The sequence below is a fragment of the Castanea sativa genome, chromosome 12, assembly GCF_040712315.1.
Source record: "Castanea sativa cultivar Marrone di Chiusa Pesio chromosome 12, ASM4071231v1".
Lineage (NCBI taxonomy): Eukaryota > Viridiplantae > Streptophyta > Magnoliopsida > Fagales > Fagaceae > Castanea > Castanea sativa.
The window spans coordinates 15,054,334-15,066,155 of record NC_134024.1 but is presented as its reverse complement, the minus strand read 5'-3'; the positions used below and the strand labels follow the sequence as shown (position 1 = coordinate 15,066,155).

The window sequence follows — 11,822 nt, the reverse complement described above, 5'->3', positions numbered from 1 at the left end:
TAATCACACACTCATATCATATCCAAGAATGATCATTAAGCCACAGAGAAGGAAGCACATGGTAGCTTGTTTTGTCTGATTTGAGAATTATGTGGTCCATTGAAGAGTTGGCTGAAGCCTTATTTATGTTTTTGGATGTAGCTGGACCACACTCCATGGTATGGCTACTTTGATCTCTACTTTCTCAGACTATATTCAAAGGTTTTCCCATTTGAATTTTGTTTTTGTTCTTTATTCTAACCGATCACAGGTAGGACAAAAATATATATAAATTTTAGGTTCAAGAACACAGCTAAGAAGCTGCTACATTTTTTTATGTAAAAAAAACAGAAAAGATTGATTGAACATGTCCATTCCTATTCAATTCCATGCTTCTGTGGGAGATGCTGAAGTTAATTAACAATGTATAAGGCTTCCATATATATATATATAAAGCTTTGGATTCATGCTAATTCAGAATTATACTTTTAATTATTTGGGTGGGTCTAGCAGTCTAGAACATCTGTGAATCAATGGGCATGTGGCATGGCAGTGGAGCTACATCAATACAGCAGGCTGTCCTGTATTGCAGGCCCCATAGACATGTCATCTTTAAATGACAGTATTTCTTATGGACCAACTAACCGGCACTGCCTTTTTGAATAGAATGGGACATTTGGAAAAAAATAAAAACAGTGTTATTTGGTTGATTATATAGCCTATTGGCTGTAAAGATAATCATATGTACTTCAAATTACAAAATTTTATGATGTCCTATCAACTATGTTTCACTTTGTTCAATTGACAAAATAAAAATTGTGTCTATCAAAATGAAAAAATCATTAATGTTTTGATCTAATGGTAAAAAGGTATGGGTTCTAGATTTTTTCTTTTTTGAATTTAGGATATAAATTTCAAGTACTCATAATTTATAAATTTAAATACTGATTTAAGCAATGGAGTATGCATTTAAAGGTTGATTGCAAAATTATGATGTTTTTGGTGTTCATTTGATGTGGTTTCATAGTTTAAGCCTTTAAGGTGGATTAATAATTGCAAAAGGTTGATTATTACTATTATTATATAAAAAATTTTACCAGTTTTTCCTTGACCAAATATTTAGAAGCCCGTTAAGTCTAATTTTTATCTAGTTCATAATTGGCACATTTCTAGGTTGAAATTGTCAACTAGTTTATCACAACCAGCCATTGAACATGGAGCAGAATGGTATAACTTTATTCCACCTTTTTTTCGGGAGTTCCCGTACATGTTAGAGGCACTATTTTCCCTTTGAATATGATCCAATGCCTCTTTATTCCTAAACAAATTCCCATGCAATGCAATGCATCCTATTCTAAATTTTGTAGCAGATCTCAATCCATTAATTCACCTTTAATCTTGATGAAATAGTTCCTTCAAAACCCAACGAACAAGTAGAATATTTTATTAGCCAAAAAAAAAAAAGTAGAATATTTTAGGATCATTTTGCTATGTGCCCAATGGCAAAGCACTTAGAGTGCAAAATAATGTGCCCTTTTTTTAGCCAAAACCTAAGTCTGCAACATTTTAAAATGCCATTTTAAAACTAGATTGACCAATACAATATTAATAGAATTGGGAAAATTCATAAAGTTGACGAATTCTAATGACATTTATTGTTGTTAAAACAATATAGGTTCCTTTCTATATTTATAGGAAACTTGTTGACACACATACATGTGAATTAGTTTATTTTGTTTTGTTTTGGTTTTTTGTTCTTGTTTGTTTAGACAATAAGCTAAGCCTCAATGCGGCATAACTCTTAAATTGACATATTGTGATTGTTATATAATAAAAATAATGTAAGTGAAATCTATATAAAAATTGTGTTTTATTAATAATAACTGGCCACCTCGAATCTTGATAAGTCGTAAAAAAGATTGTGAAAATTTTCTCTAACATTGATCTTTGAGTAAAAAAAATATTCAACTTGTGAAAATTCAGTGACTCTTTTTTACTTGTAGTGGGTTCAAAATTTAAGGGTAAAATGTGAAATTAGATTCAAATGTATAAATGTTTTTTTATATATATATATAAAAAAAAAAGTGTATACTTCGAAACGGCTTAAATAGAAAAGCGTTTTCCCATCAATTTTGAGACGAAAGGAATGCATAAATTCATGAAAAAGAAAAAGAAAAAGAAAAAGGACATGGAACCTTTTGAGTCAACACAAAGACTGTGATTGATGTTTTAGTGTCTTATATCATATGTAACATGGACATTGAGGACCCTTTATTTTTACATGTATCTCCATATTCATCTGAAGCTATAGAATTTTAGTGGGTCAGGCTTTTCTTTCTTGGTTCCCTAAGCACGGTTGAACTATGGTGATGGTTTTTGTAATTAGAATTTGCGGCTCATGGAAAAGTAAAAAAATTGACTGAAACTGAATTAACAATTCACTAATGAATCATGGGCCGGACTTACGAGCAGGCCCATACTACAGGCTAAGCACGTGCAAGAAGCAAACAACTTGGGTTTTGTATAAATTGCAATCCATTCAAATGGACCATGGACACAAATAAAGCAACCCTAAATTAAAAGTATAAAACAATATTAAATTAAAAGTAAAAAACAGGATTTTCTCAAAAAAAAAAAAAAAAAGAGTATAAAACAGGATTAGGATGTTATGAAGTTTCTAGGATAATTTGACATTGAGTTTTTAAAATCTGAACAATTCATGTTTCAAATTTTGGTATCAATATTTTAAGTGGAGTCAAAATAGTGTTAGATTGCTAGTAATCGCACCCTAGGCATGATGGTTACTCTACAAATACAAAATTCTTGTGAGGTGTGGAATGTAAAGGCTGGAGTTTTAAGTGTTAAGGAGGAAGTTTTACATGCATATATTTTAAATTAGGCTAAAGTAGACTTTTTTTCTTGTATTAAAAAAAAATTGTGCTAGTAAATGTTTGTTTAATTATTGAATGAAGCGGTAAAAATATATTTAATGGCCAAATTGAAAGGTCAGGTTATAACCCAATTGATAATGCCACTTCTTGTTGCTTACTATAGGTACATCCATAAGTGAAGTTAAAGATTCCTTGTAGTATCAAGAACTTTGAGTTCAGTACTGTCCTAATTATCCAAACAAGGTATTTTAGGTACATCCATAAGTGAAGTTAATGCCACTTCTTGTCCGTTTCAACCCATAACAAGGTCCAATCTAATTATCCAAACATATATTTTCTTTGTGCGGCCACTCAACACTTTCCAAATCCCATTGGACCAACCCAAAAGCCCATTACAACAAAAATCAAGCATTTATGCTGGCCATACATTGTAGCACGAGCCGAAAGGCAACAATCAACCTTAGCCCAAATCCAACCCAATTCGACCGAAAAAATAGAAAGAACATTGGCGACCAAGCATACTGCCCTAAAAAAAACTTAAAATTTGATATTTTATGCACTCACTTACAAACTAACACAATCCAATCCAATCTCACATCTATATGAACATATCGTTATACATATATACTCAAATTGAATCCGATAGTCACAAATTTGCTCACAAACACATTATACTTAAGCGTGGTTCATTTACCATATAGCCAAACCTAAACCTAAATTTGAACTCGACTTGTTTACTAAATAAACAAATATAAGCAAGCTTTTCACAATCGTAAAAGTAGAGTTGGTTTTATCAAAGGGCTTTATGTACAAGGAACTAAGAAAAGTTTTCAATATGTAGCACAAACATATTCGACAGAAGCATCAAATATCAATAAATAAAAAAGCATTCATTATTGAGGCTTGTAGAACCGGCTTAAGCAGTTTAAAGCTTGAGAATCATAGAAAGGGAGAAACACATTTGCCATTTTTATTGCAATGGAAGATAGCTGTTCTTTCAAAGGATGACAAACAAACTTCTTGCACTATCTATTCTCTTACCCTGATGTACTCTACAAAGAAACTTTCTTCCACAGTTTCCCCAAAACTCTCACAAAGCTTCACAAATAATAGTCCTAATCAAAACAATAATCTTCATCAATCAAAGTCCCACTTTTTTTTTTGTCTGAAAATATACATAGTTTCTACTTCTAACAGGTCATTTTCTTCTGCTAAAAAATTAGAAGAACAAACAGTCAGGAAATGACAACCTATACAATTTTTTTTTTTTTTGCCTATTTTTTTCCCTTGTAATTGAGTTAATGTGCAGTCAACTTGAAATATGTGTAATATTTGTTAGGAGGAAATAAACACACTTTTTATCTCTTCCAAGCCCTAATTCTCCGGTTTCAAGTGCCCTGCTGAACATGATAGTATCTCAAGGTTAGAAGAATGCAGAACAACACCCTGCATTGATCTCATACAAACTTCTGCAAATTACCATTTGGTCCCAAATTGTCAATAGCTGAACTAGAATCGAATCCCATTTGGAAAAGACTTTGGAAATCATTGTCTAAGACATTCTGCATGCGTGAAAGATGGCTTATATTAATGCTATAACAAAGAAAATAATGTCAATGAATAGCATGATATAAAGACAACTTACCTGAGACAATGATGGATATTTTGGAGTTGTACTGGGGATACTTGGCAAGGTCCCTTGGTAAATCCCATGTGGGTAAGGGTGAGAGGAGCTCATTCCAGGACCAAAACCAAGAATAGCTCCTGTGCCACCCCGTGAATGAATAATCTACACAAGAGGAACTCTTTGAAGTTAATTTTATTCAACACACATAATTGGCATGATGGCATAAATTATCAATCGAGTTCAACAATAGGATGATCTTGACTTACATCTTTTGACAGAATCTGCTCTATATCAATGTTCAGTTCTGGATTGACAGTCGCAAGTTTCATTGACAAAAACTGTGACATGAACATAAGCATATCTTCATTGAGTACTTGAACAAAGAGAGACAACATCATGGTAGGAAAATTGATGTATATTTATACATGTACAGAAAACTCTCAATTACAAATTCTTCTGCTACAAAGAACAGAGCAACTATAACCAGGCATGAGCTTCCTGTGCATTTGGTCAATCAACTTTCAGTTTTGAACAAGTAGTTGTTGATAAATTATTGATTGTTCCAAAAACTTTAGCTAACAAGAAATGGTGAATTTAATCACTTAACCATAATATTATAAGACTCTCCTCATTTGAGCCCAAACTACCCCTTAATAAATGGGACCAATGCGTGTAGAGTGGAGCCAATGTTCGAACTCAAGACCACCTGATATCATAATAATTTACCACTTGATCCCCAAAACTTAAACTATTAGAAAATGATAAATTTGACCACTTAACTTTATCCTAACAGCATAGAAGATCATCATTTGGTTTTGAAAGAGTATAGGATCAATAATCACAATCTTAAAGAAATAAATATGGCCCGTTGTTGTCATAGCTTCTTTTCTTCTTCAGCTAAGCTCATTGAGAGTTTTCAATTTTATATACATTCAGCTACGCTTCCATTAGTCTCATGTAGTCCAAGATTCTCACCAAGGGATTATAAGCTTTCATCTCTCATTTAAAAACTTAACATACAAAAGAAATGAATAAATTCAATATTTTAGAGTTGCAAAATAGCATACCTCAACTTGCTGTTGCAGCGACTGCACATAGTTAATAATCTCATCAAGCATGACCGCTTTCCCAGTAATCTAAAACAGTAAATAGAATCAAATTAAAAATAAATACAAGATACACATAAGAGATCAATCAAAATCTTGAGATTCTCCAATTACCTTATTGCATCCAGGAACAAGTTCTTGAAGCAATCTCATCCTCTCGCTAATCTTTTCTCTTCTCACCTGCAAACAGAGAGCTATATTCTTTCAAGATGATAAAAAAGCAAACAACATCACCAAAGCCTTATAAATAGTAGTGAGAAGGTACCCTTTCTGCAAGGCTGTGACTATTTGTCGCCTGTCCCCTTCGGGCTCTCACATGAATGTAATTGTCTTTAGGAGCATCCCCACTGGAAGTATCTTTAACTTGTTTACTTGTTTGTTTACCACGCATATTTGAACCCGTGTTTTGTTCAATTTTTGGTTTCTTCTCATCTGGTTCTTTTTGACCGTCAGAGCTGTCCCCAGAAAGATCCTTCTGTACATCCCCTTCACCATTCTACCATGGATAACAAAGCAATTCACTCTTACAAGTACTAGGCAAAATACAAAATAAACAATAAAAAGGGGCAACAAAAATTTGATATTATAGTAAGACTCAAGTTACCTGATTTGGGCTGAACGCTGAATTGTTGGAATCAGGCACTCTCTTCCTTCTCTTTGCATTAGGTGAAGATCCGATAGCACCCTCTCCTGAAACTTGCTGATCATCCTTAGACTGTGCACCATTTGTTGAAGTCCTTCCAGTGGCAACTTCCTTGTTTGAGGCATAATTCTGAGGACACCCAGAATTAGCAATCTGACTACAGTCTGGAAGGCCAAAGGAATTAACCATTTCTGAGAAGCTCCCACTTCCAAAGCATGGAAGCTTTGGCACTAGCTCAACAAAGCTGGAACTGGATGGGTACTGAACCAGATGGGAGGTGGTACTAATTCCCTGATTTTCCATTACAACAGGGTAAGGAGGATATTCACCATGAGAAACCATGGAAGAACCTCCAAAATTCTCACTTTGACTCAATGAAACAAGTGGATCCCAACCAGAACCAAAGAAAGGATCAGCTCCGTTTGAAGGTTTATACATGGAGACAGAGCTCATAGTCATAGCTGAAACCTTTTCAGGCAGTGGATTTGTGCTCATCCTTGAAGATGGGCAATTTAGGATACCCTCACTTCCATGTTGAAACCCCATATCCTCATTTTCATGACCATCCATCTCCAAAATTCTAAAGTTTTAGGAGACCAAAACTATGTAACACACCTATATATATACTAATGAAATGAAACCCCAACCCAACAGTTGCTTCACACCAGGGACTAAAAATAGATAAACAGAAAGAAACTATAAAACAAAAGGCAAAGTGGGTTTGACTAAAATTGACTGTTGATATCTTGCAGGACTCAACAAGGAACAAATAACCTTGGCAGCTTTATAGGAACTCAGAAGGTGTAAAGCAAAAGAAAGCCCTTATTACAGCATCCCATAGACACAAAGTAAAAGGACAAATCCAAATGTATCAGGCATAAAATCTACAAGGCTCCAGCAAATTACTTCTTCCTTTCAAAAAACCCTAGGGATCAAAGCTTACCCTAATGCAAAGGAGGAAAAGGAAAATGCTTCCCCAGACAGGAAAGTGAACCTTTCAGAGTATAAAGTAGGCATAGACAAACAATGGCCCTAGCTAATTAACAGCTCACCAGACTAGAGAAAAGAAAGCAGATTCCCTTTTGCCTCTTTTGTTTTATGGGAAAACTGAATTTTTATGCCCCTCCACTAAATCAAACACCAATGTGATTGATTTTAAGGCAAGTTTGGATCTTTTCAAACAAGACTCAATTGAGAACAATCACTTCTTCAAGCAATGAATATACAACGAAGTAGTTTGTAGTTAGGTCCTAATTAGGGAATAACCAGTTTGTTCAAATTTTGAATCCAAGAACCAAGAAATGGGGAGTTGCATAAACCCTTTTGAGATATTCTCAGATGGGTACCTAAAAAAAAAAAAAAAGACCAAAAGGCATCAAATTCTAACCTTGAATCAGTGCAAGAAATGAAATGTGGCAGGCAGGTTTTTTGCACAGTATCCTGAATTGGGTATTTGATTGTACCATCAAAAGCATCAAATGCTCACTTAAATTTGACAAGAAAAAACCAAATTCATCAGTTGGGTACTTTCATAAACGGCAGAGGCAGCATCAAATTCCAACCTTTATAGATCACAGACACTGTTGTGACTTATGAGTGAGCTCTTTAGTCTAGAGAGAGATAGAGAAAGCAAGAGCCTTTGCTTACCTGCCCAATCTTACAGGCAACAATGTAAGATTTTAAAAGACAGACTAACTACTGCCAACTGCTCTTGTTGGCGAATTATTACAGAACCTAATCACTTATCCTTCCCACTTTTTTTTTACTCAATTGTAATTTCTGCCTTTGCTTTTTTCTCACATTATTATATTACATACTTTTGATTTTTGTTATTATTATATTTTTTTCCCTCTCAGAGGGGATTGAAGTCTTTGGACTTTGGACAAGTACTTCTCTTCAAGCCCAAGCTTGCTTCCTTCCTTTTTTTGACATCGAACATTTTTTTACTGACACGCTTGCCAACTATTCTAAGTTCTAACAGACCTCTCTCTCTTTGCTGTTACACACTCATTTTTCTCAGTGCCAACTAACCCCCTTTCATTTCTATTCAGAAGTGGGAACATACACTGTGCACCTAACCTCCATCATCCTCCATGAACACTATTATCCATCACAGTAATTCCACTCATTAGGCCCACCAGATCTTCCTTCCAAAACATTCAATCTGTGGGCAATATAATACCCATCCAAATATAATAATATTCCCCTCTGCTTCAACTGTGATCCACAAGTAGAGCAACACATATTTTTTAACAATTTTTTCATAACAATTATTTATGACCATACCCAATTTTACAATCATACCCAATTTTACAACATGTTGAATGTTCAACACAGACAAAAAGTATATGACACTTACAACAGGTTACTTGGGTATTAATTAAGAAATGGTTTTTATTTCTATATATTTACTGTATACTAAGGTGAGGGGATGAGCTAATTGGACAAGTGTATGGCTGTGATTAGACAACTCAGAGAGAATACTGTGGTTGCAGTGCAGAATATTACTCTTTAATATTTGTTACAAACTTTTTCAATATTAAAATAAGTTTGTACCAGCAATCTTTTTTCTTTTACTTTGGGTCTGAGGAACATAAGGAATAATGGAATCTAATCATCAAATTTTACCTCCTTGTCATTGTACCATTTCCAGCTGTATATTTGTGTGCCTGTTCAAAGACTCCAGCCAAGCCAACCAACCTGGTCAAACTAAATTATCTGGTCAACTTCTAGTCCGGTTGTGATCTTATTGGGAAAAAAAAAAATTTGAATTGAATTTCCGAGATTAACGGCCAATTTGCTCCCAAACTGAACTTTGATAGTTTTTTTGTGATCTAGTATAGGACACCACATAGTAGTAGAAATGATTTGGTCCAATCATAAATTATAAAGAAAAAGAAAAAGAAATATATGATATAGATTGAAGTGATTGTGATTTGTTTGGACCCACGTCAAGTACTGCATAGTCAAGGAGAATCTCTGGATGTTATGATTGAGATGGTACACCTAACTTATCGATGTGGGTACTCAGACCAAATCATTCTTCTGGGTACATGGGGGCTTGGGCCAGAAAAGCTAGGGACTTTTTTTGTTTTGTGGCTATGGAAATGGAAATGGAAATCTCTACAAGTTTCTTTCACTTGGGAAAATAGTAATACTATTTCTTATAGTCATAACTAGACACTTGGATCCAGCCAATACATTACACGATTTTGTAAGGAACACATTTTCAATGAGACTATACAACACGTATGTATGGATTTGTTTGTGTGAAATGATTTGGCATGTTTGGGGGAACTCAAATTCTATTTTGATTTTTTAGAGGAAACATTGCTTTGCTTGTTTGTAGACCTCAAGAAACCAACGATTTTTTTTATTTATTTATGGGAAAGAAGCCAATGGTTTTGGCTTATCAAACAAAGAAAAAGAAAAAGAAAAAAGAAGGCAATGGTTTGGGGTTGAAAATTAAAGTTTTTAATTTTAGGTTCTAATCTCTTTTTTTCTTTTTTTCTTCTTTTTTTTAAGTAAGGAACTAATATTTGATTTCCTTTCACCTAAAAGAGGAAAGACTATTGAATTAGGTTGGGGCAGGCACGAGGGGGGTTTAATTTCATAAAGTGAATGAGATTTGTATCTCACTTAAAAAGCCCTTACTTTGTTATATGTTTGATCATGCATCACCCTCTTATTCACAAAATTTTCCTCCTCTAAAAAGTTTAGGAAGCAATTGTTATAGCATGGATGTCACAAGTTTAAATCTTTTTGTATTTATCGAAAATTTCATAAGGTAAAACTGTGTTATTTATTTTGATAAATAGCCATGTAATATATTGATATTAATTCTTTCTTCTTCTTTTTAATTTAAGAAAATACAACACAATAATGTTTGCTATGAAAAAATGCCTAAAAAAAAAACTATTGCTAAGTACCTAATTGCACTCCAACGAAAATTATTAGAAATTATAAAATAAAGTTAATTGTATTCCCTCTTCTCACATATGAGATCCATTGTTATAAAAGAAAAAGTATATATATATTTTTTTTAAAGAGTTTCAACCTATGGCGTCTGCTCCTGATGATCGCTATTTATCATCAGATCAAGACACCAATCAATTTTTGGTGTAGGTGGGGATTGAACCCCAAATCTCTTATACAATCATCAGATATTTTCTCAGTTGAGCTAACTGGAACCTATAAAAAAGAAAGTATTAAATTGTTTTACATTATGCTTAAAAGCAACAAATCAACTTATATTACGCTAAAATAACATTCAAAAAACAAAAAAGAAGCATAGAATGGGGTAGCAATTGTTCACACCTCTGGCATGTTTGTCATAGTCCGCATGATTCGTACTCAATCTTTTATAAGCAGAAAAATGGCATTTTAACTTCTAGAAATTCCAAAAGAACGAGAAAATCATTCCCATTGACATATGTCATGGAGCTTTTTTTGTTCTTCTTCTTTTTTCAGCGCCTTCCCATCTCTTTTTCTAATCAAGTTTTTGCTGCTTATCACGAATTTTTTGGGAGAAGTTCGAAAAACAGGCTTCACACATTACAACAAAATCAATTCAATATGATTTCAAACTGAACATCCTTTGATTTATTTACTTTTATTCAGCTACTCCCTCCTAAACTAAATGTCTCAAATTTAAAATCCCTCAATGTAGAAACTCCTAACCTAGGCTAGGATCATTTCATCATGGTCCAATCACAATTTTTTCAGCACCTTTCCATCTCCTGTTTTTAATTTTTTTAACTTATGTCTTCCATTCAATGATGATTGCTCTTTTCATAAGATTAAGATATCAATTGATTTTTGGTACAAATAAGTTTTCATTCTCAAAGCTCATATTTAATAGAGATTTTACCAATTGAATTAACTAAAGTCTACAACTGAATTGAATTGATGCATGAGCAAAACACATAAGTTGTATAGCAATGATATAGACTTCACAAAGACCACTGACCCACCAACATCGGTGGGTTCTATTATTGAGCACTGGCCAGGTTAGATCCTGAGCAATTTTGTGTTGTGTTTCATGTATTAAACAATAAAACTATGGCAGAAAAATGATTTATGAACAAAAAAAAAACACTATAATAAAGCAGAACCAAATGAGGGCCCTTGATCACGCGTGCAGCGTGCATTTAGCTTGCGGTGGGCCTAATCCTCTTGTGGTCCTCACTAAATCCTAATTAGCAATGATGGGTTTGATACCTATGAGAAGAATCTCTTAAGATTTTGCCCCCATGAGATTTTTTTCCTAACCTCAAAATTTTATTTATTTATTTATATTTTCGGTGTGTGTTCGGCATAATAATTCCACTAAGTCCTTCTCTTGTATTAATTAATGAGTTACTATATGCTTTACAAAGTTACATAGCCCATGCTTGATGCTCACTTACACACTCTTTTTGGCCAGGAAGATTTATACTTTTAATGAAACTTTTTCCTTCTTTACAAAAAGTTTGCCAACCCTCCTTTTTCCCCAATTATGCAAAGCTACCTTCTTGAAAGGAAAAAACCAAAACATTCTATACTAGGGGGACAACATTATTTTCACGATTGTTGAT

At 33.7% G+C, this 11,822-nt stretch overlaps 1 protein-coding gene across 1 annotated transcript; it reads right to left on the bottom strand.

Moving 5' to 3' along the window:
* Positions 1–3,817: 3,817 nt before the first annotated feature.
* Positions 3,818–7,911, bottom strand: LOC142620590 (transcription factor bHLH74). The gene is made up of 8 exons (XM_075793945.1): positions 6,208–7,911; positions 5,869–6,099; positions 5,718–5,783; positions 5,565–5,633; positions 4,764–4,835; positions 4,516–4,659; positions 4,351–4,432; positions 3,818–4,270 (listed from the first exon to the last, which is right to left on the bottom strand). The coding sequence occupies exons 1-8, from the start codon at positions 6,814–6,816 to the stop codon at positions 4,245–4,247; spliced, it is 1,299 nt and encodes a 432-aa protein (XP_075650060.1). The 5' UTR covers positions 6,817–7,911; the 3' UTR covers positions 3,818–4,244.
* Between the last annotated feature and the right edge of the window lie 3,911 nt (positions 7,912–11,822).